The sequence below is a fragment of the Dendropsophus ebraccatus genome, chromosome 5 (genome assembly GCF_027789765.1).
Source record: "Dendropsophus ebraccatus isolate aDenEbr1 chromosome 5, aDenEbr1.pat, whole genome shotgun sequence".
Lineage (NCBI taxonomy): Eukaryota > Metazoa > Chordata > Amphibia > Anura > Hylidae > Dendropsophus > Dendropsophus ebraccatus.
In genome coordinates, this window is record NC_091458.1 from 158982768 (window position 1) to 159009575 (window position 26808).

The following is a 26808-nucleotide window of genomic DNA, read 5'->3' on the forward strand; positions in this document are numbered from 1 at the left end:
AGCACTGCTTCCCATGGCCCTGTCTCATACAGCACTGCTTCCCATGGCTCCCTGTCTCATAGAGCACTGCTTCCCATGGCCCCCTGTCTCATAGAGCATTGCTTCCCATGGCCCCCCTCTCACAGAGCACTGCTTCCCATAGGCCCTGTCTCATAGAGCACTGCTTCCCCCGGCTCCCTATCTCATACAGCACTGCTTCCCATGGCCCCCCTCTCATACAGCACTGCTTCCCATGGCCCCCCTCTCATACAGCACTGCTTCCCATGGCTCCCTGTCTCATATAGCACTGCTTCCCATGGCCCCCCTCTCATAGAGCACTGCTTCCCATGGCCCCCCTCTCATAGAGCACTGCTTCCCATGGCCCCCCTCTCATAGAGCACTGCTTCCCTCGGCTCCCTATCTCATACAGCACTGCTTCCCATAGCTCCCTGTCTCATAGAGCACTGCTTCCCATGGCTCCCTGTCTCATAGAGCACTGCTTCCCATGGCTCCCTGTCTCATACAGCACTGCTTTCCATGGCTCCCTGTCTCATACAGCACTGCTTCCCATGGCTCCCTGTCTCATACAGCACTGCTTCCCATGGCTCCCTGTCTCATACAGCACTGCTTCCTATGGCCCTGTCTCATAGAGCACTGCTTCCCATGGCCCCCTCTCATACAGCACTGCTTCCCATGGCCCCCTCTCATAGAGCACTGCTTCCCATAGCCCCCCTCTCATAGAGCACTGATCCCATGGCCCCCCGTCTCATACAGCACTGCTTCCCATGGCCCCCTCTCATAGAGCATTGCTTCCCATGGCCCCCCGTCTCATAGAGCATTGCTTCCCATGGCCCCCCTCTCACAGAGCACTGCTTCCCATAGGCCCTGTCTCATACAGCACTGCTTCCCATGGCCCCCTGTCTCATAGAGCACTGCTTCCCATGGCCCCCTGTCTCATACAGCACTGCTTCCCATGGCCCCCTGTCTCATACAGCACTGCTTCCCATGGCTCCCTGTCTCATACAGCACTGCTTCCCATAGCTTCCCCTCTCATACAGCACTGCTTCCCATGGCCCCCTCTCATAGAGCACTGCTTCCCATGGCCCCCTCTCATAGAGCACTGCTTCCCATGGCTCCCTGTCTCATACAGCACTGCTTCCCATGGCTCCCTGTCTCATACAGCACTGCTTCCCATGGCCCCCTCTCATAGAGCACTGCTTCCCATGGCCCCCTGTCTCACAGAGCACTGCTTCCCATGCCCCCCTGTCTCACAGAGCACTGCTTCCCATGCCCCCCTGTCTCACAGAGCACTGCTTCCCCCGCCCCCCTGTCTCACAGAGCACTGCTTCCCCCGGCTCCCTATCTCATACAGCACGGCTTCCCATGGCTCCCTGTCTCATAGAGCACTGCTTTCCATGGCTCCCTGTCTCACAGAGCACTGCTTCCCATGGCCCCCTGTCTCACAGAGCACTGCTTCCCATGGCTCAGTCTCACAGAGCACTGCTTCCCATGGCTCCCTGTCTCATAGAGCACTGCTTCCCATGGCTCCACCTCATAGAGCACTGCTTCCCATGGCTCCCTGTCTCACAGAGCACTGCTTCCCATGGCTCCCTGTCTCATAGAGCACTGCTTCCCATGGCTCCCTGTCTCACAGAGCACTGCTTCCTATGGCCCCGTCTCATAGAGCACTGCTTCCCATGGCTCCCTGTCTCATAGAGCACTGCTTCCCATGGCTCCCTGTCTCATAGAGCACTGCTTCCCATGGCCCCCCTCTCATAGAGCACTGCTTCCCATGGCCCCCCTCTCATAGAGCACTGCTTCCCATGGCTCCCTGTCTCATAGAGCACTGCTTCCCATGGCTCCCTGTCTCATAGAGCAATGCTTCCCATGGCTCCCTGTCTCATAGAGCAATGCTTCCCATGGCTCCCTGTCTCACAGAGCACTGCTTCCCATGGCTCCCTGTCTCATAGAGCACTGCTTCCCATGGCTCCCTGTCTCACAGAGCACTGCTTCCCATGGCTCCCTGTCTCACAGAGCACTGCTTCCCACAGTCCTGTCCCTCACAGACTCCTCCTCATGACTTAGTGCTGTTCTCCCCTCATTGTCTCTCAGCACTATAGTAATCCCCTATTCCTCCTGGCCACTTTTCTTTCCTTCCATAGAGCTGCAGTAGGAATCATCCCCCTCAGCATCCAGCCCGGTCATGTGACCTCGGAGCCATGTAGCTGCGGGTCTATTATAGATAATACACAGCTAATAACCCCCTGACGCCGATGCGGACAGCTCCATTATGGGACCGTGCTACATAGCAGCTCTGTACAATACTGCATTTCCATAAGAGACGCAAAGGCGTTTTCACTTTACGGCGCACGTAGCGTGAGCCCACGTGATTCACCCCCTCGCGCAGGCGCTCTCGTCCTCTTCCTGGAGCGCCGTGCGTGATACAGCCGAGCCCCCTCGCGTGGGGACGCACTCCCATTTCGCGCCGTTGTTACGTCCTTCCGCGTGACGTGATTCTCGGAGCTGAGTGTGAATCCTCTGCCGCCTCAGAGTGTCCTCCATATCGCCGCCATCATGTCTTCAGGTAGGGAGCCGGCGGCAGGCCATGTCTATGGGGCCTGGTGCTCGGGGATGTGAGGTGACGCAGCACGTACTGGCGGCCGGTGTGGGGAGTCGGGGCCTCTATATGCTGCTTATACGGTAGTGGTGTCTGCCTATAGCTCGGTGGGCCGCGGCCTTCTATAGCACGGGCACCATACAGTGTCTGCGTATCCATTACAATCCATTCCGCCTCAATGTATGGTAAGCCCAGGGCTCCTGCACTGACCCAACCCTCCCCCCCCCCCTAGGGCTCCTGCACTGACCCCCCCCCCCCCTAGGGCTCCTGCACTGACCCCCCCCCCCCCTAGGGCTCCTGCACTGACCCAACCCTCCCCCACCACCCTGGGCTCCTGCACTGACCCAACCCTCCCCCACCACCCTGGGCTCCTGCACTGACCCAACCCTCCCCCCCCCCAGGGCTCCTGCACTGACCCAACCCCCCCCCCCCAGGGCTCCTGCACTGACCCAACCCTCCCCCCCCCCCCTGGGCTCCTGCACTGACCCAACCCTCCCCCCCCCCCCCCAGGGCTCCTGCACTGACCCAACCCCCCCCCCCCCCCCCAGGGCTCCTGCACTGACCCCCCCCCCCCCAGGGCTCCTGCACTGACCCAACCCCCCCCCCCCCCCCAGGGCTCCTGCACTGACCCACCCCCCCCCCCCCCAGGGCTCCTGCACCGACCCAACCCCCCCCCCCCCCCCAGGGCTCCTGCACTGAACCAACCCCCCCCCCCAGGGCTCCTGCACTGACCCCCCCCCCCCCCCAGGGCTCCTGCACTGACCCCCCCCCCCAGGGCTCCTGCACTGACCCCCCCCCCCCCCAGGGCTCCTGCACTGACCCCCCCCCCCACCCCCCCCCAGGGCTCCTGCACTGACCCCCCCCCCCAGGGCTCCTGCACTGACCCAACCCCCCCCCCCCCAGGGCTCCTGCACTGACCCAACCCCCCCCCCCCCCAGGGCTCCTGCACTGACCCAACCCCCCCCCCCCCCCCCCAGGGCTCCTGCACTGACCCAACCCCCCCCCCCCCCCAGGGCTCCTGCACTGACCCCCTCCCCCCCCCCCCCCAGGGCTCCTGCACTGACCCCCTCCCCCCCCCCCCCCCAGGGCTCCTGCACTGACCCCCCCCCCCCCCCCCCCCCAGGGCTCCTGCACTGATATGAATATATTATCAATAAAAGCTAAAGATCATGGCGAAAAAAATGGTGCCCCAAACAGCCCTGTAGGTTGAAAAATAAAAGTGGTATAAAAGTCACAATAATTCTTTGCAAATAAAACAATATTACGGTTAAAGGAGTAAAATGTTAAAAACACTGAAAATATGTATTTTCGTTCTGTTTGGACTCAACTATAGAATAAACATACCGTGTCAGCTTTACCGTAAAGCGCATTACACAGAAACCCCCCAAAAATTATAAAATTATAATTTTTAAAATTATACCCCATAAATATATTTGGGGTTCCGTCATGCATTCTGGTGAATTAAAAAGTACACTTGTTTGTACAAAAAAACTAGCTTTTACGTGGCCCTGTAGATGGAAAAATAAAAGCACTATAGCTCTTAGAAGGCAAGGAGGAAAAAAATAAAACGCAAAAACATAAAAATTGGGGCGGTGGTATCCCCTTTAGGACCATGCAAATGTTCATTTTTGCGCTTTAGTTTTTTCCTTCTCGCGTTTAAAAGACCGTAGCGCTTCCTTTTTTTTTACCTACAGGCCCACACGAACCCTTATTTTTTGCACCACTGTACTGTGCAATGGCAGGCTTAATATTTCCTTAAAATATGCTGCAAAACTGGAAAAAAAATATTTGTGCAGTGAAATTGAAAATACAATTTATTTTTTTTGGGGGGGGGGGAGGGGTTTGTGTTTACACCGTTTGTCCTATGGTAAAACCGACATGTTATCTATGTTCCTCAAGTTAGTACAATTATGATATGTAAAAATTAAATAAAAATTCTCACCGCCTGATGAGCGAACTTAACGTGAAAAGGGAAAGCTATGTTGGCTCTGCAATTTGTTAAGCGAATGAGCGAATTTACAGTATAAACAAAGCGAATCAAAAATGTTAGCTCTGCAATCTGCTTATCAGCCTTATAAGTCTGTTCTGCTCCACCCTGGGTGCCTGGAAAAGCTGGATACAGTCCTGGGAGAAGTTTCCCAGTACTGGATCCAGCTTTTCCAGGCACCTGGGGTGCAGCGGCATGGACTTTAAAAGCAGACAGGTGATTGCCGAGCTAACAGTGATTTGCTTTTATACTGTAAATTCGCTCATCTCTACTAGTGAGAATATTCAGTTAATTTCTGACATAGTAGTGGGAGATTTATCAAGCAGTTCTACAGTTCGGACTCATACTCAAGTCTGTGTCAGTTTTTACCGTCTTGAAACAGATCAGGAAGCTTCAGGAAACATCGATATTTCCTGACCGTAAAAACGGAAAGAAAAAAAGGTCCTATTTGTGAGCTGCGTGGCTGCAACCCTGCACTCCTGCAGAGAAGGGTGAGAGTATCTGCAATACATGAGTGATGTCACTGGTGTGCTGCACTGTGGGGGAAGAGGGGGCTGGGGGTATAATGCTGCCTTCGGCCAGTGTGAGGGAGTCAATGGCCTCGCCCTGTCAATCACAGCACCGCTATTGACTGTATCTGGAGTGCACACAGTTAAATGGCCAGGTGCAGCACCGGGTTGCACTTGCCTGAGTGGGGATATCAGGATTTTCCTGATAATCCGGATAAATCTCATGGACGTGTACATGCGGCCTAAGAATGTGTTTTTTTGGCTATGGGCAACAAGGGACATTCCTATTGTAAGACTGCTTGATAGATCTCCCTCATACTGTGTGGGTTTTTTTTCTCTGCAGGATTCCAAAGCACAGGTGGCAGTCTGACATACATATATATTGCAGTACACTGAATAAGCAAATATATATGTGTGAAAAAGTTTTAAATATAAAATAAATTCTTTGTTCATTATTAATGTGTCTGTTTTCTGGGCAGCCTGAAGGCTGCATCCAACTTCTTCAGCCACCAGTAATCAAATGACGCGAGTTTGCGTTCGGACAAACCTCAACATACTCAAAGTTAGCGCAACTCTGCTGGCCATCTGCAGAGTTACTGATCATGGTGTGTCGGCACACTGCACCCCACTGACCTGTTTATTATCCACCCCATAAAGCCTTAGTGTCTTTTGCAGTCCTCAGACATGAAAGTTACTGATCACATTGGAACATCTGTCTTGTTTGCTTCATAGATTATAATTAAGCGTACAATGCCTGATTTGATTGACAGCCAGGCAATTCCCGACTCTCGAGTGAGACCTAGTGCTATCAATAACTTGTCACGTGTGTGAGGATGTCAAAGGTTACTGCAAGTGACGCTAAGCCTTTTAAGTTTTTCCTTAAAGAGGTTGACTGTGTGTTCTCTTGATGCTATAAAACATTTGTAACATTTAGTGATTGTTTCCCTCCTGTTTTTAGATCCTGGCAGTTACGGAGGACAAAATCAAGGGTATGTATTTATATAGCACCATATTCGCTTTAACAGTTTTCTCCTTTGATCTAAAACACTGCTAATGAGTATTTGTAACAAATGTATCAGCCTAACTTATAGGGTTTAATCACACTTTACGTAAAACATGGATGGGGCAAACTTGTAGTGGACTCTATCCCCACATTGCGTCATTAGTATTCTGCCAGGAGGGTGGAAATGTTTGAATATTTGCTGCACTGTAATGAAGCAGCCGTGCGGTTGTGAAGATTCAACTACTTTCTTCCCTCCTGGCATGATGCCACCACTACTTGCCTTCCTCGTCTGTGCTGTCCGTGTTTCATGGAGCGTGGGAATAGGTCCATATGTGTCTAAAAGGTTTGACTTCTGTGAAAAGTAAGTCTCAAGGCCTCATTCACACGTTCAGTAATTTTACAGGTCCGCTATTATTACTCAGTGAGCGTAAAAAAGATCAGTGATTGCATCCATAGTGCATCTGCTAAAATTGGACAATTTTAGTTAATAAAGTTAGACTAGTAAAAAAAATAGTTTTCCCATATTTAATCTGGTTTTCACAGCAAAAAACATTAATCCAAGAGACTCCTATTAGCTAATCTGTACTACCATTGCAGTCTGCACTAGGACACTGTGGATCTGCAAAAAAGTGGAATGTGGAAATAGACACTAAGTTGACCCGTGATTCCGACTCCCCAATCATGGACAACTTTGTGGGATGTGTGAATAAGGCCTAAAGCTAGTGCTTTTTGTTTTTTTTTAATGCTTATGTGGGTGTTTTCTCCCCTTTTGTTTTCTTTCCAGTCTGTTTTTTTTTCCCTAAATGCAGTGTTGTGTAGATTTTTTTTTTGTCAAGCGTCTGGAGGAAAAATCTTAGATTGCAGTGTGGTATTTCTGAGGAAGTAGTTCCTGCTGCACTGTAAGAATTGGTGCTTTTAGGAAGGGGTTTTGAGCTGCACTGTAGTATGTGGGGCTGCAGGGCAATATTTTTCGTGTTATGGTGGGACTAGGTTTGCAGAATTAGGGTACGTGTACACTACGGAATGAACACCGCTTGGGTGTTCATTCTTTGGATGGAATCCGCCTGTGCATAGAATGGAGTCTGACACGGGCGGAGACGCGTGCCTCAGTCCCCGAGCGGGTGCGAGCTGCGTAATGCATGACAGGTTATCCGTTGCCATTCCGTAGTGTGGACGTACCCTTATTAAGCAGTATTACACTAAGGCCTCATTCACACGTTTGTAGTGTAGTCCTTAATTGTGTACTCGCAATTGCAGACTATACTATGGATATGCTTCCTCAGTTTTCCGCATTATATAGAAGACGGTGATCTTCTTTTTTTAGCACTGATCACAGCCGTGTACAGACTTGTGAACAGGGCCATTGAAATGCATGGGTCCTGATTTCTGTCCTCAATTTTAGACAGAAATGCGGTTGTGTGAATAAGGCCTAAGAAATCTCTGCAACCAATATGAAAATATAGAAAACACGGTGAACAGTGTAAAAACTAAGCCCACCATTTTTAAAATTGTATAAATATATTAAAGAATATATTTTCTGTTTTTGCAGCTATACTCCATATGGAAATCCAGGCGGACAAAGTGCTGCACCAACCCCACAGGTAGGCGGGTATAATGTAACTGGTAAAGGTAAGCCAGGTTCATACCATCTGGACGGTAAATTGGGAAGGGGAAGGTTAAGCCCCAACCAGAGAGATCTTGCTGCAGCTTCTCACTCCCAGAAAATAGTGATTGTGTCGTCGGTCAGGGTTTAGTTGGGAGAGCCCCATACACCTTATGCCAATGGCCGAGTCAGCCATGACCAACTGGTACGGCTGCCTAAAGTGTTAGGTTTATGGGGACTGTAAGCCATGTGTGCTGTCCTTCCCCCAAGAAACTTGACATTCTAAGACACATTAAGTTCATTTAACCGATTAGCACAGCCTTGCTCTGTTAATGGTAAAACTTGTGATGCCATCATTTTACTTTCTGATTTAAATATAATTGTCTTTTACTCAGGACTATTCTGCATATGGACAAGCACCAGAGGCATCGTCATATGGGCAGAGCTACGGAGCTTACAATGCTGGCTATGGGCAAAGTCAGCCAGGTAGGTGGTTACACACTGGTGGTAAATTTATGTTTACTGTTATTATATTGCATTAACACTTTAAAGGGGTTTTCCTGTGTTAGCAAACATTTTCTATATGGCAAAAGGGTACACAGCATTTCAGCCGAAGGAGGCTGGTGGCGTGAGGATATTGGGAAGGCAGGACTGTGAGGGCACGGAAATAGGTATTGTTACTGATTTTTATTTTTTACTTTCATGGGATTTAACCACTTAAGGACGTATGCCGTACGGGTACAGCATACGTCTGCAAGAGGAGTTCAGAGGGGGGGGGGCATGCCGTGATCCCGCTCTGGACTGCCGTGATCCCGATTGCTATCTGCAGCACTGGACCGCGGCTATTAGCAAGAGCGGGCAATCGCTGCTCTCGCTAATTAAGACCGTTAGATGCAGCTGTCAAACATGACAGCTGCATCTAACTGTCTTCTCTGCAGCCTTCCCTGGGATCTAGTGGCGGGATCCCCCCCCCCCCTTGCTCATCCCAGCTCTGTATTCTATTGCCTTGGTCTGCAGCAGGCCAAAGCAATAGAGCACCAATCTCATGGATCGGTGCTGTAAAATACAGCGACACTGACACTGAAGTCCCAATAACCCTAACCCCAGGGGGGGGGGGGGGGAAATAACCCTAACCCCAGGGGGGGGGGGGGGGGGGAATAACCCTAACCCCAGGGGGGGGGGGGGGGGGGAATAACCCTAACCCCAGGGGGGGGGGGGGGGGGGGAATAACCCTAACCCCAGGGGGGGGGGGGGGGGGAATAACCCTAACCCCAGGGGGGGGGGGGGGGGGGGGGGGAATAACCCTAACCCCGGGGGGGGGGGGGGGGGAAATAACCCTAACCCCGGGGGGGGGGGGGGGAATAACCCTAACCCCGGGGGGGGGGGGGGGGGGGAAATAACCCTAACCCCGGGGGGGGGGGGAAATAACCCTAACCCCGGGGGGGGGGGGGAAATAACCCTAACCCCGGGGGGGGGGGGGGGGGAAATAACCCTAACCCCGGGGGGGGGAATAACCCTAACCCCAGGGGGGGATTCCAATTACTGTAAAAGTGAGGGAAAAAAGGGTTTTCATTAGTAAAAAGCCCCCTCCCCTAATAAAGGTCTGAATGGCCCCCCCCCCCCCCCCTTTTCCCATTTTATGAATAAAATCAAACATGTTTGGTATTGCCTTGTGCGTAATCACGTAAAGTATTAATTTATCATCTTCCTGATCTCGCACGGTAAACGGCATAAGCGCAAAGACCCGTCAAAGTGCAAAATTGCGCATTTTTGGTTCTATCAAAACCAGAAAAATTGAAATGAAAAGCGATCAATAAATCGCATATGCACAATCAAGGTACCTATAGAAAGAACAGATCGTGGTGCAATAAATGACACCTCAATCAGCCCCATAGACCAAAGGATAAAAGCGCTATAAGCCTGGGAATGGAGCAATTTTAAGGAACCGTTTTTTTCTGTAGAAGGTTTTATTTTTTTTTAAAAGCCATCACATATAATATAAAAGTTAGGCAAGTTGCTTATCGTTTTAACTGTACCGACTTGTGGAACATATATAACATGTCAGTTTTTCTATAGAAAAATAGAATTGCGTTTTTTCAATTTCACCGCGCATATAATTTTTTAATGGTTTCGCAGCATATTTTATGCAAAAATTAAGTCTGCCATTGCAAAGTACAATAAGTGACGCATAAAAGGGGCGTTTGTGGGTTTCTAGGTGAAAAAGTGCTATTGCCTTTTAAACACAAGGAGGAAAATGAAAACGAAAATTGGCTCCGTCCTTAAGAGGTTAAATAGGCAAAAGAGCTTCCTTCTGTACTCACAAGGCTGTTTTCCCACCTACACCCCGTCTCCAAACACACTTATCTGTTCATTACTAGGGGGGCCAGCTATCTTTTGCTGAATCCCCTGTTCTTACTTCTGGTCATTAAAATTGCTATCATTCTTAAAGTTGATTTATTGACAACAGACAGTAGAGCTCATAATAGTGACACCTAATGGCCAACGTTATAACTTTGAATTTCACACAATTTTTTTTTAAATTAAGTGAATTACAAATATCCTAGGTATTGGTCCCTCTGTCAGAATATGCAAAGTTTTTTTGTGACAGTGTTCATTTAAGTTTTATGATCATAGTACAGATGTTCGAAAAAAAATCTGATATATGTAATGTGTACGTGACAGGATGTTTGCCCTTTGTGATCACAGGAAAAGATAGTGCAACCCATTGAACCATTCAGTGCTACTCTGGTCTCTGCACTGTGTTGGATTTTCAGATAAATTTGCCTTTAGTAGTCAGATCTGTATATCGTAAGACTGTATTCTGTTGCAGTTGAATCAGGTTTCATTTTCTATAGCAGTCCTGTTCAGAGCACACTTTTTTACTTTTTGATGCAGTAAAATAAACTTTATTCCTTTTGCAGCATTACACCACAGTGTTAGTCCTTTGATTCCTTCCACACATCTATAATGTCATATTGGCTAACTGCAGCTCCCTCCAGTGAGCTCTGCATACACCTTCCATTTAACTGTATTGTACATCTTTACCTTATACACTCTCCATAGTCTTGGTTGCTGACAGACAGATTTCTATCATGTAATAATCCCCTGTAGATTAAATTGCAACAACATTTTGGCCCCTTGACATGTTTGACTGTCCCGCATGACTCTGGGTTTTGTATGATAAACTAAATTTTGACCTCAAACTTACAAACTGATTAAAATTATACTTTATTTTCAGCTTATGGCCAGTCTTCTAATGTGCCCTATGGGAGTCAGCAATCTTATGGTAGTTATGGACAGACATCCGAATCACAAGCAGGAGGGTAAGATTTTTAATAAATTTAAACACATAATTTTGTACGGAACATTATTACATCGGACAGAGGCGAGGCCAGTGATTGGCTGAGCAGGCTGTCACTGCCTAGGCGAGTATATCTTAGAGATGGCAATGGGATGGAGAGCGTGGAGAGTTAAGAATAGGATGCTTATTATGTTGTATATTAGGGCAGCATTATAGAAGAAGTCTTACGATGTCGGAGTACCCTTTTAAGGGTTTTGCGACTACTCAGCCTAAAGAATAACTGCACCCTCCTAAGTAATGTACGTATGTTAATCACAAAATATCAAATTATATGACCTACACAGCAATCAACACTACACCGAAGTAATGAAATTTTTTTCTGTAAAACAAATTCCTTGGCCTATGTACTGCCTTTTACTATGACTACTATGTGATTGCACATAGCACTTTATTTGTTTGTAGTATAGACAATAGATGGAGCCAGACTACTTCATATCATCTGCTCTGTACTAGTATCAGGTTCCTTTTTTCTTGTCTGTAGTGTTACCAGTGATGCATGTATTTTATAGTAATTTTCAGTTTATAATGTACAATAAAAAATATTCTTTCATTTCTTTGGTGTAGTGTTGGGCATATAACTGGATATTGTGACTAGCTAAACTTGTGTGGAGCATCGTTGTATGTGCTTAGAAACGTTCCCATTTGAAAGCAAAACCTTACCTTTTATTGCAGTAAAGATACTTGTGCTAATACTTGTCTTAATCTGTCAATTTTTTAATGCAGAGCCGTAGGTTCATCCCATGAAAACCCTCCTGGTAACAGCAGACCATCTTATCAGCAGCCTCAAGATTCTTATGAGCAACAAGACTATGGGCAGAAGCCAAGGTCTGGCTATGGACAACCACAGAGTCAAGGATCCTATGAGTCCTCAGGATATAGTGGACAGCAGCAGTCGTCCTACTCCTCTAGGAAAGAGGGATATAGCCAGTCCTCTCAAGGTGATGTACACTTGTTAATCATTTAGGTATAAGTATCTCAAAGTAATAGCATGTCACTAGCATTAGTTTTGTAGGAAATGACGGCAACGTTGTTGTAGTGCTGTTTTTCTTTTTTTTTTTTAGTTTTTCCTCCGCTATGGCCATTGAGTGCTTTGCAGGAAACGGGGGAAAAAAACAAGACTAGTAAAGGGGCTTCAGCATGTGTTTTATTCATTTTAATATATATTTTTTCTTACATAGATGATGACCGTCGGGATTACGGCAGATATGGTGGTGATCGAGGATTTGGTGGGTCCCAAAGTTTTGGTGGTGGCAGGGGCCGCGGTGGCTTTGACTCTGATAGAAATGCTGGGATGAGGTTAGTACAAATCAAATTCTTTTTTGTAATTTATGGAGTTATAAAAATGTAATAATTGCAGTCATGCATTCATTTTATTGTGCTTAAAGGGCTTATCCTGAGGATAGGCCATCAGTACACTGCAACAACAGAAGTCTCCAATATCAGATCGCCCCCACTGACTAGCTGTTCGTGTGAGCGTACTGTGAGCAGAGCTAGAAGCAAAAGGCTTTATTCATTGTAGTGTCCCTGCTGAATTCAAGTGAACGTGAGCTGAGCTGCAGTTACTGGGCACAGCCACTACACACAGAACAGAGCTGTCTATGCCAGAGCAGCTGATCTGCAGGGGAGTGGCAGGTGGTCATATCCCACCAAACTCAAATTTGGTTGACTAATTTTGAGTATAGCCATCGCGAAAATCCCTTAAAATGAAAATATTTAAAATATTTATTTAGCAAATAGTTAATTTTTGTGACCAAGTTTGCATACCAATGGCAATTAAGTTCGAGCTCATCAGAGTTCTCTGTGAAAGAGCATAATCTGCACTATTTTCCCATTGATTTCAGGGGATTCCATGCAGTGCTTAGACAGTGTTTACCTCAGCACCAATAGTCGATGGTGAGCATGGTAGCCTAAGGCCAGTTTCATGCAGACATATTTTGTCTGCTAGTCTGCTAATCTGAATCATGGGAATCATTACCGTGGTTTCACACCACCGCCAGAAAAACCATCATAGGTGACACATGGCTATTTCTTATCAGTCCGTTTTTGGCATTCCCCCCCCCCCCCCCCCCCTATGGTACATTCCTTGTATCGCTCACTGTTGGCTAAAATGAAGAATCCATTGCACTACTTTCCTATTCAGTGGAATTGTAATACACACACACAGTTCCACAGAAAAGAGGAGAAATCGTGACAACAGACCTAAAGAGACATCCAAAACCAAATGGCTTAAGAGATTGCTGGACATCAGAGGTTAACCCCTGCTGAACCCACATACACTAAGGCCCAGATTTATCAAGCTCACATGTTTGTTTCACTACAGCAACCAATCACAGCCCATGTTTAATATCCTAATGATGTCTGGTAAAATGAAAGCTGAGCTGTAATTGGCTACTGTGGGGGGAAAAAACAGACAATTTGGGTTTTAGGCAGATAAATGTGAGCCTAAATGTTAGAAAATACACAGAATGGATTTCCTGATATTATAAATGCATATGCAGCAAGTTTCTCCAAGTGATGGCTGCCGGTATGTTAGAGGGGGTCGCCCCAGGAGCAGAAAATCCCTGACCTTTCCTTGCTCTTCAGTTCACTTTCAGGAACTTCTAGTAAGATAGGTTATTGCATTTTCCTATGGCTGTATCCATGTTTTCCCAGACTCCCTGGGGCTGCATCCAACAACTTCAGCCACCGGTATTCTTATGCTGAAACATTGGACTCAAGCATGATCGAGTTGCGCTCATCTCTATCGTGTAAAGATAGACAGTCACACTTAAAGAGGACCTGTCAACCCCAGGGACGGGGTGACTGGATCCTGAGCCCCCTATACTCACATGATCCTGCCTGGTCCCGCTTCTGGATCCGGTCGGGTCACGGAGATATCTGCGACCGAAGCCTGGCGCGAGCGCTCCTGAGATGAGTTCAACACTCATAGAGAATGACAGGAGAGTCCAGCGCTCCGTCATTCTCTATGAGCGTTGGACTCATCTCTCAGCGCGCGCGCCGGGCTGCAGCGGCTGAGATCTGCGGGATTAGGTGAGTATAGGGGGCTCTAACGGCGGGTGACAGGTTCCCTTTAAACAAGATTTTTTTAATTCTCAATACTGAGGGGTTGCCCAGGCAAATAATTTTTTTGTGATCTAAAAATAATAAATATCCAGTGGTGCTCTGCAGCTGTCAGTGACTTTCTTGTCCTCTATTGGTCTCTGCTTTTTCTGGCTTCTGTGACCTCTTGAACGCACAGAGTGCTCATTCAGTCAGTGACTGCTGCAGCCTCCGGCAGGTCTTGTGGGCGAATTTATTTTTCAGGACAACCTTCTTAGTACCACGTCTAGACTATCCCCATCTAAATTTATCGTTGCAGAACGAGTATAGAGGGGAGAGCTGGTTCACACAATTCTTTTTCTGCAAAATTAGAATGTCTAAAGGATTACTGTGTGTGTTTATGCATACGCACAGTACAGTCATTGTCAGATACTTTGATTTTACTTGGTGTAAAGTCAATAAATTACCTCTGACATTTTATTCAGTACCGGTAGCGATTGTTTTTTTATTCCTGGTCATGTGCTTGTTCTTCCATGAATCATTGGCAAGGGCATTGTATGTAAAGGTTTTTACTAATGAGTGAGAATGCTATAGAGCAGGGGTAGGGAACCTTTTCTCTCCAGCTGTTGCAGAACTACAACTCCCATCATGCCTGGACAGCCAAAGCTATAGCCGGAGAACCAAGGCTCCCCTACGCCTGCCTTAGAGGATATAAGAAATTCTTATGAATCTAAATTTTTTCCAATTTGTGTGAAGTAGTCCACAGCCTCTCTATTGAAAAGATTGGGAGATGCAAGATGCACGTATTGGTTTTAGGAACTTGAAAAATGAGTGCAAAGCAAAAAGTGAAAGAATTGTCTATGTTCAGACCTAAGCCACATTTAGTTAATATGGAAAAATTTATTAAAACACAATATTTCACGCTTGAAGTTTAACTGACTGTTATTCTTTATTACTCTTGACTTGTCATGTAGACGAGCCAAGAATTTGATCTGGTCGAGGTCTCATTTCTGAGACCCCCCTTAGAGATTTCCAGAAATATCCCGGAAAGGCGTGCCGTGTACAGGTGTACGTCGGTTTTTTGATGTAGAAAGTAACAAATTCCCCCCCCCCCCCCCACGAAGAGCCTTGATATTTTTTTATACAGTGTGTAAAACTGGTCATACAACTGATCGCTGCTGACATGTAGTCAAATCCCTTTCTACACCACACAAATAGGCTACATTGTTGCAGATCCTGTCCAAATCATTTCGATGTGCCACCATAGAGTATGATGAGATGGGCAGAGGGATTTTTGTTGAAGACGATTCATTAGTCAGTATAAATTTATAATCTCTTCTAAGGCTTTGATCACATCACAGTTGTGCTGTCCGTGGCTCATACACATTTGCAAATTGTGAAAATGGGATGCCAAAGTATGTGTCCATAAACAGGCCTAGAGCCCTGTGACTTTTAATGGTCTGAACATAGTCAGGTCATTTCCCAAATGTATACATCCATTGACTTGGGCTCAAAAACTCTGTACGTGCTTTTGAGTAAAAACACGTATACTTTTGGAAAATTCCCCTATTACTAGTTGACTACTTTCAGGCCATTAAGGCATGTACCTGTCTGTGCAGGTATACCCCTGCCTCTCTTTCACAGTTTGTTGACCAGTTTGTGATGTGAACCTCTTAAAATTTAATAAGATTAAGCTGCAGCACCACTTATAATCCGTGGACAGGTGTGGTTTTCTAAAGAAATTTTGGAATCCTGAATAACCCATTTTAAAAATAAAAAATCTAAAGTTTGACTTGCGTTAAGGTCACTTTTCTATCGTGCAAAGCCAAGTAGACCAGATCCCTGCCCCTGGTTCAGTAGTTTGAACTCCCTACAGATGGTGATATCGGCATTTTAATGTTTTTGTAAAATCAATGTTAAAATCTGATCACTGATGTAGCAGAAAAATCTGTCCCTTTATTTACTCTCCTCACCACCTGTATGTTAGGTAATTCTAAAGGAGTTGTCACTTGCATGTATACTCACCTGGGTTGAAAATTTTCGGAAACTGTTCAGGTTCAAGTGTCCGCATGACCGCTACTCTGACTGTCCTGAATCTACAGAGGCCGATCTCGCTGTCTTATATGCATTTCTCATTGGTGGCGACTTCTGGCCCCCCAAGTGTTGTAGATTCAGGACATTCACAGGAAAGCTTCTGTAGCCGCCTGAACGCCAGTGTAACTTGGAAATAATGCTGCGCCCTTGTAGAGCAATCAGCCCAGGTAAGTATACCATCAAGCTGGCTTTAGCACGGTGCTAAAATCAGAGCTATGATCCTATGAGTTAGGCCGATTCAATACAAGTATAATTTGAAGGGCCCATATTATGGCTACAGGGTCTAATTGCCTAAACTGTATCTGTCCCCTTCTATTCATTCAGTTCCTTACCATTTTCTGTGTCTCTGCTTCCTGTAAGTAAATGGAAGCTTTTTTTTTCTTTCAAATCCTGCCTGGCCTGGATTTCCTTAGAGCTGTTATGTTGCAATGTAGTTAAGTAGGTAGGTGTGTAAGTTGATCCCCTCAGAGGGTTTGTTAGCTCTATTGTAACAATGCTCAGCTATGAGTATCCATCTTTGTAGCTTTATCTGAATAAATATGGTTCCGTTTATGCACAGTAAGTAGAGATCCTATAAATGGCAAAGGAGTCAGCCCGGTGGTGTATTTAAAGGTTGCATAGATTTTCATTACAGGTGATTTATGCTTTATTTAGGACTGACCGCTGGGTATAAAGTGGTAAGGCTTTTGTGTATGTGTCTTGTATATACTCTCCAGGATATGTGAATTAAGCTCCGTGCTGAGACTGGCATATAGTTTACTCATTTATAAGGGTGAGGTCAAGGTGCCCTGCAACGTTAAAGGGGTTATCCAGTACTACAAAAACATGGCCACTTTGTTTGAGAGACAACACGACTCTCGTCTCCAGTTGCAATTAAGCTCCATTCACTTCAATAGAACTGAGTAGCAAAACCTGCACCCAAGCTGGAGACAAGAGTGGGGCTGTCTCTGGAAGTATGTATCCATGTTTTTGTAGCGCTGGATAATCCCTTTAAGGGAGAAGTCCCACTGAGGGGGGTGTGGGAAAATAGTAAACAAAATAAACTTACCCGTCCTTGTGCCTCTATAGTGCCGCTTCTGGGTCCCGCTGATGTAATTTTCGGCTGGAATCTCAATACAGCTCTTCCATCTGCAACGTCACTGCCCGGCAGTCGCTTATTGGCTGAGCGTGAAATCACTCCGGGTACGTGACATTGTAGCTGGAAGAGCTGCAGGACATCCGTGGCTGTCAACGGGACCGGTAAGTTTATTGTGTGTTGTATTTTCCTGCACCCCCTTTTCTTCCTCCCTTTTTTGAATTTCGCCGGACTTCTCCTTTAAATCGTTTTAGCATCTTTTGTTGTTTGGATTAATTTATTAATCCTGGAGATTAAAGGGGTACTCCAGCCTGGGGGCTTTTTTTTTTTTTTTTTTTAGATGGGCGGGGAGGAGGTGGCTGAGGGCAACTGCGTCCACTCACCTCCCCAGTTCCAGCGGCGGGTCCCGTATCGCAGCGCTCCGATCCCCGCTGCCCGGCCGCTTCCTGGTGTCTGACGCGGGCTCGAGACGTGACGTTTCAAGTCCGCTCAGCCAGTCAGTGACGGAGGTGGGATCCCGCCTCTGTTACTGACAGGCTGAGCGGACTTGAAACGTCACATCTCGAGCCTGTGTCAGACACCAGGAAGCAGCCGGGCAGCGGGGACCGGAGCGCTGTGATACGGGACCCGCCGCTGGAATCAGGAAAGTGAGTGGATGTCGTTACCCTCGGCCACCTCCTCCCCGGCCATCTAAAAAACAAAAGCCCCCAGGCCGGAGTACCCCTTTAATAATAAGAATGTACATGGGGTGACGGCTACACTGGACTTGACAGCTGCTTTGGGTTTCTGAGTTCAGCAGCCCTTTGTGGTAAAGGGGGGCAAAAAAATCATGTCTCCACTTTTTCCTCCGCAGCGGTGGCGACCGAGGTGACTTCAAAAATTTTGGTGGTAAGTGCCCAGAAAATAGATCCTTTCGGTGGAATTCCTGTTGCATTGAACAGGACTCCTCGACTTGTTTCAGGCCAGTAATAAATGCTCTCTTATATGTATATGCAAAGAAACATTCAAAAGGCAAATGTGTGGACTACCGCCAGGGTAAGGGCCATGAAGAAGAACCTCCAGCACTCAGACATTGCAGGTTTCTCTCACTACCTTTCTACCTAACCCGCTGGAAGCTCTCTGCCGGATCAGTCACTCATTGTATTATATAACGTAAGCTGGCCCTGATCTTAAAAAGGAGAGAAAAAAATCCTACAATATTCTATACAAGGATTCCATGGTGGTTGCTAAAACACATGCTTCCTTATTGGAACTTTACGCCATGTAAATTGGAAACATGTCACTTGCAGTGTGGAAATCCATGATTTGTGCTTTCATTTGAGTAGTCGCGTGTCCGATCTGGTTTGGAAATGTGAGGTCAAATTTGACATTTTCAGACAATAACCCAATAAGGGAACGATAAAGTATAACCACCTATAACCAGATCACAGCATCTTCGCTCAGACATATACTATTGCTATCCCTCATTCACTATGAGATTGATTCGGTGTACAGTAATCTAGTTTGCATTGTATTAAAAAAAAAAAATAATTACAATTTGCTTTAACTCGCTGAGGGAACCATTATGTGTTTATTTGCTACTAGCCAGGAGTAGTTTGTATATGCAGCCATCAGACAGAGTTACTGTCCTTTTCTGTGACGACAGCCTTTTGTTCATTATGACGTGGATAATTTTAGTTACACTTTATTCTTTTTATTCTTTTAAGTTAGTTACCCCCCTTTTTTTTTTTTTTTTTTTTTTTTTTTTTAAATCCATCCATTTTAAGCTACACGCAGAGCATAAAATAGTGGTGGTAGGCGGAATAGTGTTTATGCAAATAAACTTGCATTTAACTGTAATTCAGTTAAGATGTAATTTTTCAGTTCGCAAGCAGTTTAGCAATATCCTTTTTTTTTTACATTTTCTATGTTTAAATCGATGTTATACATGTGGCCACTAGGTGTCTCTCTTCGTTGCACATGAATACAGCTGCAGCAGATCCACATTCAGTTGCAGAGATTCCTGGGGGTGCTCACATAGTAAGGTCAGCTCTCAACATGGTTGGGGGACAGAAACTCCCGATATGCTGATAAGAGTGTTTTTCTGGTAGTATTTTGTGCAGGATTCATGTTTCCTTTGGCTACCTGAGGTATTCTGACCAAATGTTGTTCTTTTATATTTTTGTACTTTTTTGTCCCACTGTTTGGGGCATTGGAAAGGGGGAGCGGGGTGGGAAGGTGAAAATGAAACACTTGTTGTGTTTGTAAAAAAAAACTACTTTTTTTTTCAAAAAAGATCTGATTTTTTTTAAAAGTCAGCTCTCCTTTCACACAGCACCAAAACCTCTGTAACCACACAGTGACATTATACTGACTGGGTACATAACAAAGAGCATTGTCTCCTGGGAGGGTGCAGAGCTGGTAATATAAGCAAAAGTTAATTGCGCTCAGTTGATATAGAACCTGCATGATGATCAGGTGTCTTTCCCTGCGTGAGCGCACAGGGGGCTGGGACTTTGTGTTGGGTCTCTTAAAAAAAAAAAAAAAAAAAAGACCCAATATCAGCACGGAGGGAACATGGACCACAGTTTGGCTGTGTATATAACATTGATTTAAACATAAAATGTCATAAAATAAAATGAGTATATTGCAGTTGTCTTTAGATATTTTAGTTACACTGGAGAGGAGTCTCTAACATGTGTCGCCTATATTTGTTTTGAAGTTTTCTCAATACTTTGTTTTGTACTTTTTAGGATCTAGAGATTATGGTAATAAACCGGAGTCAGGTAAGGAGACTTTGCACTCAAGACATTAGGCCGAGTGTCAGGAGTGACTGGTATTTACGTTTATTCTCATTTTACAGATAGTCAGGACAATTCCGACAATAACACAATATTCGTGCAAGGTCTCGGTGAAGATGTGAATCCAGATCAAGTGGCCGACTATTTCAAGCAGATCGGTATTATAAAGGTAAGAGGGTTTACATATTGAGAACCTTTTAAATAGCTTGGCAGTCAACAAAGCTTGTCACTGTATTATTGAATGTTGTGAAATAATTTTAAAGGGGTTCTCCGGCAATTTTTTTTTCTTTCAAATAAAGGGGTGTCAAAGTTATACGGATTTACTTCAGTTTAAAAAAAACTCCAGTCTTCCAGTACTTATTAGCTGCTGTATGTCCTGCAGGAAGTGGTGTATTCTCTCCAGTCTGACAGTGCTCTCTGCTGCCACCTCTGTCCATGTCAGGAACTGTCCAGAGCAGGAGAGGTTTTCTATGGGGATTTGGTACTGGTGTGTACAGTGCTCGTCTTGGACAGAAGTGGCAGCAGAGGGCACGGTGTCAGACTGGAGAGAATACACCACTTCCTGCAGGACATACAGCAGCTGATAAGTACTGAAAGACTTGTGACCCTCCTGACAGGTATGTATAGCGCACCACACTTCCGGGTACACGGGTGGGGGTGGTGGGACACGGGGATGGGGGCCATTCACAGACAGAACATACATTAGAAAGTTATATAACTCTGTGAATAATTCTTTACCGCCGCACTACCCCTTTACATAGAGGTAAACTACAAATCTGTATAGCTTTGACACCAGTTGATCAGAATGAATAAAAGTTTTTTAGAGTACACCTTTAATTAAAGTGTTTGTCCCAGTACAGTAAGGAGAGGGTTCCCATTACAGTTTGGTCCTTTGTTGCACATATACGTCAGCGACCCTCTTGGAGAGCCACAGCTTCCATTTACTTTAATGACCTGAATGCCAGGTAGCTGATTACGTTTGGGCAGAAGAAAAAGGGCCCTTTCTCACATCAGAGGCCGGAGTCTTAGGGTCCTGATTTTTCGACAGTAAACTATCTCAAACGACCGCTACGGCAAACTCCCTGAAAACATCCACCCAATTACTTGGAACAATGGTGGTTACTTATATCGCTCTTGCGGTCATCCTGTCGTTGCTATTGCGAACGACGTCTTATTACACCGAACGATTTGCAAACGATCAACAATAAAAATAGGTCCAAATTCTGTCAAACGACTAACCATGTCTTGTTGGTCATTTTTCGATTTTTCGAACTAATCGACCCGTGGATTAGGGCCCTTAGTGTGAATGAGCCCTAAAAGATAAAGCATACCTTCACTTTTGGAGATTGGGCCGACACGGCATGAGTGCATGTTATCTCTTACTGTGGTTGAACATTGTTTTTTTTTTTTTTTTTTAGACTAATAAGAAGACTGGAAAGCCAATGATCAATCTTTACACTGACAAGGAAACTGGCAAGTCTAAGGGGGAAGCAACAGTTTCCTTTGATGACCCTCCCTCAGCTAAAGCAGCTATCGATTGGTTTGATGGTAAGTCTTTTTATTTTTTAATCTATTTTGTCTTGGCGCTTTTTTGTTTTGCCTATAATTTGTCAGCAGGTGTATTATATAGATGGATGCATCTGCATTGTGCAGCTTACTCCATGGCAGCTAAGGTGCTTTACTGTCCTTTTCACACAGGGAAAGAATTTATGGGGAGTGTTATAAAAGTTTCTTTTGCTACCCGACGGCCTGAATTTATGAGTGGAGGAAGAGGGGCTGGTGGTGGTGGAGGAGGAGGAGGAGGAGGAGGTAGACGCGGAGGTGGTAAGTATAGAAAATGTCTGAAGTTATCTTTGTAAGAACATTTGAATAGTTTACTTTAAGACTTTCCTTTTGGTGGTTGTTGTGGTGGTGGGTGGTTGATGTGGTGGTGGGTGGTTGATGTGGTGGTGGGTGGTTGTGGTTTTTCAATATAAGATTCAATATACAGTATTTGATTTGAAATATCGAACGTGTATTGTAACAGAATAAAACAATTCTTCTCATAACCTGTTCATAACTGTTCGCATTGTTTTGTTCCCTTACATTTTACAAGTCTTTATTGGTAAATGTTTCCCTTAGGTCATAGGGGTGGTGGCGGCTTTGGAGGGGGCCGCGGCTCATTCAGAGGAGGCAGTGGGGGACCGCAAGGTGGAGACTGGTTGTGCCCAAATCCGTAAGCCTTTTTTTATTTTATTTTATTTTTTTTTAATTAATTAAAACCTATATAAAACTTTGCTTCTCAGTTTGCGTGGCTAAACAATGTATCTTGGTGAATTACAGTTCTTGTGGGAACGTGAACTTTGCCAGGAGGGATTCTTGTAACCAGTGCAGTGAACCCAGACCAGAAGATTCTAGACAAGGTGGAGGTAAGTTCTTACACATGTGACTATGCTCTTATCAGCCTGTAATATATTGAATGATTTACGCTCTTGAACCGAAATTGCTTGGTATGGTTACCCATAGTTGGTAAAAATTGTTTCTCTACAGATCGTGGAAGAGGCGGGTATGGTGGAGACAGAGGTGGGTATGGTGGAGGCTACAGAGGACGTGGAAGAGGTGGTGACAGAGGCGGCTATGGAGGAAAAATGGGTGGCAGGTAAATACTGAACTGGCCTATAAATTTTCCCATTTGCCCAAGTGAAGTTCAGTTTTCCTTTTTATGGAGTCTTATTTGCCATATGTGACATCCAGTATTGAGAAGAAAGCTGAAAGCCACTCACTGTTTTGATGTGTAAATTTTATTGCATAAAGGTAAAAACAGCAGGTCCATTCGTAGCGGGCCCGGATGCCAAACACTAAATCACACAAGCCATCACAGCTGTTTCACGTGCATGCGCGCTTCGTCCGATCTGATGACGTGAAACAGCTGTGATGGCTTGTGTGATTTAGTGTTTGGCATCCGGGCCCACTACGAATGGAACTGCTATTTTTACCTTTATGAAATAAAGTTTACACATCAAAACGGTGAGTGCCCTTTCAGCTTTCTTAATACTGGATGTATTTATGGACTTCATTTATATGAAAAGGAGCACCCTGTGATGTGATTGTTTTTTGTTAATTGCAACCTCACTCCACTACCTACTTTGTGCCTGGGGGAGTAGTGCCGGTACTGTGTTCTCTGTCTATGTTCAAATATGTGACAAATAGACAGTAAGGGGGGCATTCGCACATCTGCAAAGTACTGTGTGTGCACAAGGAGTATTCTGCGGACTGAACCTTGGAGCTCCCGGGATTGTAAGGGATGATGATGCTGAGAGATTCAGGTCCAGTCTGCAGAATACACTCTGTGCGTGGACAGTATTTTTTACGGACATGTGAACGCCCCCTAAGGCGCTCCACATCACATTACAACAGACACCTGTGAGCGGCCAGGATCAAAGTTATCTCAAATGCTGGGTGACAACACTTGCTGTCTTCCTCATAGCAGACATGTGACACGATGGTAGGCTCACAAGCCAATAAGATGGCAACCAGGAGGCTAATGAAGGGCTCTAAGCCATCTCCTCTTAGTACTCATAAAATGGTCGGGTGTATTGCACTGTATTGTTCAAGCAATTGCTAGTCCTCTAGGGGAATTAAAAGTGAAAGAAAAATGTAAAGGTGAAATAAAAGTTGTGGTGTTTCTAGAGATTGGTGCAATTCAAGCATGCTACAGTTGAGGTCATCTCTAGTTGTTTAAGTGATACTGTTTAATTTTTTTTTTTTTTTTTTTGCAGAAATCAATAGTACAGGCGATTTTAAGAAACTTTGAGTTTATTAGCCAAAAAATTTTTTTTTATCACGAAGTAGCAGTTTGAAGCTCTCCCCCCTGTTTTCATGGTTCTCTTATGGAGAGGGGAGGGGTGGAGGGAGATGAGGCACCAAAACTGGACAACAAAGTTAATTTACAGCTACATCACTGGGCTATCTCCTCTGAAGTCAGCACTGACCTCTGAATACTGGCTTTCACACAGGTCCCGCTATGTAATCCTTTGTTCTCTGCTGGCGACTAATCTCCTTCCTCCCCCTCCCCTCTCCATAGTTTACACAGGGCTCAACTGATGTAAAAGAGTTGAGATTTCCTGATAATGAACAGTGGATGAGAGGAGGGAGGGAGGGAGGGGGACCTGGGGAAAGTATTTAAAAATTTTTTTTTTTTTTTTTAAATATTTATTTTATTTTTGCATTTTATACAAGTCTAAACATTTGTGAAGGGAAATAAACTCCCATCAAGAAGAATAGTGGGTATGTCATTAAAGAACCAGAAACATACAATTTGCATAAGATGAGAACAACAAAGGCTAATGATGACAATATCAGAACATCAACCTAAAAATAAGGTCGTTAAACCCCCTCCTCCCCCTCATGTCCTCCCTCCTCCCATGCTCACAGACTCCCCTTCGACCGGCCGGTCCCTCCGTCAACCATCTTAAGGCACCGTAAGACCTCTAGCTGGTCGTATTGCATGTACCGAGTGACCTGAAATATTACATCACTCTGGGTGGGCATACGAGAGACTAGCCAGTTTGCTAATAAGCACCTCTTGGCTACTAACAGGAAAATGTGTGTCAGGGACGTGAGGTGATCTTCAGATTGTGGTATATGAAATAGAAGCGCTAGCGGTTCTAGAGAAAGGTTAACCTTCAATTTATGTCGAAGAAGCTCCTTCAACTGAACCCAAAAAAGCCTCGTCAAAGGACAAGTGATTAAACCATGCACCAGGTCCGTTCTCATCTCCTTACAGTTTGGGCACTCCTCGATACGCTCCGGGTTAGCGGGAGTTCTAGGGAGAGTAAAACCATAAGTGGTGTTGTGTATGATTTTGAAATGTGTTTCCCGCCACATTTCACAGACTATCGCCTTACGGATTGCGGTCCATGCATCTAAAATCGGTTTGGAGAGGTCTGAATGTTCAAAATAAGACTCCCAGTGTGAGAACACCCGTGGTGCGGAGCGCATCGAGTACTGCCTCCTCAGTGCCCATGATAAGTATGATAGGAGTGTATAGGGCTCTCCACTTGTATTACATCGTCTAAAAAGGAAGATTGAAACAGGGGCTTAAGAACTCTCAATCTGGGCTTGAGAAAGGCCATGAGCTGGGAATAGACCATAAAGTGGCCTGGTCCCAACGCATATCTAGTTCGGATTTCCTCAAAGGTCAAAAATCTATGTGCGGTATCATGTAGTACATGTTTGACCAGGAGGATGCCCTTTTCTTTCCACTTGTGGTATAGTTTACTCTTGATCTCCGGGTGTAATTCAGGATGGGACCACAGGGGCATATAATTACCAATACAAAAGGGCATGTCTAAGTCTTTAAGGCAAGATTTCCATGCTATCAGAGTATCCCTTAGTAAAACACTTCTTTTGATGTGAGAGGGGAGAGCAGGGAGCCTAGTATATAAGACCGCTGGGAGAGGCCAGGGATACGCCATTGCTCTTTCAAGGCATATGTTAGAGTAGGGTCCCCCCCCCTCTCAACCAGTCGACCCCGTGCCGTAAAAGACACACAAGGTTGTAGCGCCTTATATCAGGGAAGTTTACCCCTCCCTGATCGCGGAATAATTGTAATTTTTTTTAAAGCTATACGTGGGCGTTTTCCCGCCCAAAGAAAACGTGTAAATGCTGTGGTAAGCCTGCGGACATCGTCATGTTTCAGCAGTACTAGGAGTGTTTGCATGGGGTAGAGTAGACGCGAGAAGGCCATCATTTTGATGGGAAAGTATTTTTGAATGCAGATAATGGCATATTTGCCTAATAAACCCAATTACAAAGTTTCTCAATCGCCTGGACTATTCATTTCCACAAAAAAATAAAAAAAATCACAGTGACACTTTAAAAATAAATAACTAAATGTTTTATATGAAACACATACCTGAGCTTTACATTATTTATACACTTTGTTTTTTTTGTTTTTGTTTTTGTTTTTTTTTTCATTTTAGGAATGACTTTAGAAATGACCAGCGCAACAGGCCTTACTAGCTTGAAGTTCCTTTCTCGTCTTCTCCATTACGATGCATCAGAGTGCTTAGAATTAAGTTACAAGTTTTCTTTTTTTGATTTGTTTTGTCCTTTCCCAGAAATGTGAGGTATTTTGTTTCCTGAAAATTCATTAAATTACAAAACTTAGGCCCTATTTCTTCAATTTGACAAATGAGCATATGAAATATTGCCAAACATAAGTGTTTTTGTATTACAATAAATGACTTCTTTTTAATGTGTGTTTTTAATCGGCTCATTTTGATCTCTCAGTGACTGGAAACTTAAATTACATGTCGTCAGAAAATGACCTATTGCTTGAATCGTGTTGGTGTCGCTGTTTGGAAAAACCCTTGATGTCAGAGGCATGTCAAGTGTCTTGATTGGTACAGGTGTGAACACTCAGACCCGAACCGATCTGGAGAACGAGCTAGGAGAGAACCGTGCTGCAGCGCGCCTGCTACGTGGCTGGTGATATTAAGTCTGGCTCCATAGACTTACATAGGCAATCAGACGGTGCCCGACTGATCACGTGACACAGTTGTGCTAAGTGAGGTCCTCTCCTGGCTCGTTCTTCTGATCAGTACGGGTCTAAAAACTCAGACTCGGACCAATAAAAACTTCTGACATGTCAAACGTTTTTCCAAACGACAGCGACACTTAAAGCATATGTTCTTAATTTTTTTTTGTTTTTTCAGATTTTTTTATTTAACTATATAACCCCTTTTAATCCAGTATACGTCACATTGCAGAAGCCTTGT

General features: G+C 45.2%; 1 protein-coding gene across 1 annotated transcript; it reads left to right on the forward strand.

Moving 5' to 3' along the window:
- The first annotated feature begins 2397 nt into the window (after window positions 1-2397).
- Window positions 2398-26285, forward strand: TAF15 (TATA-box binding protein associated factor 15). Its single transcript, XM_069971769.1, has 16 exons — window positions 2398-2563; window positions 6051-6081; window positions 7645-7696; window positions 8094-8184; window positions 10937-11021; window positions 11783-11997; window positions 12238-12355; window positions 18121-18155; window positions 20000-20032; window positions 20110-20216; window positions 21466-21595; window positions 21746-21871; window positions 22169-22262; window positions 22370-22455; window positions 22577-22685; window positions 26011-26285. Exons 1-16 carry the CDS (start codon window positions 2554-2556, stop codon window positions 26048-26050), a joined length of 1362 nt encoding a protein of 453 aa, XP_069827870.1. The 5' UTR covers window positions 2398-2553; the 3' UTR covers window positions 26051-26285.
- Window positions 26286-26808: the final 523 nt, after the last annotated feature.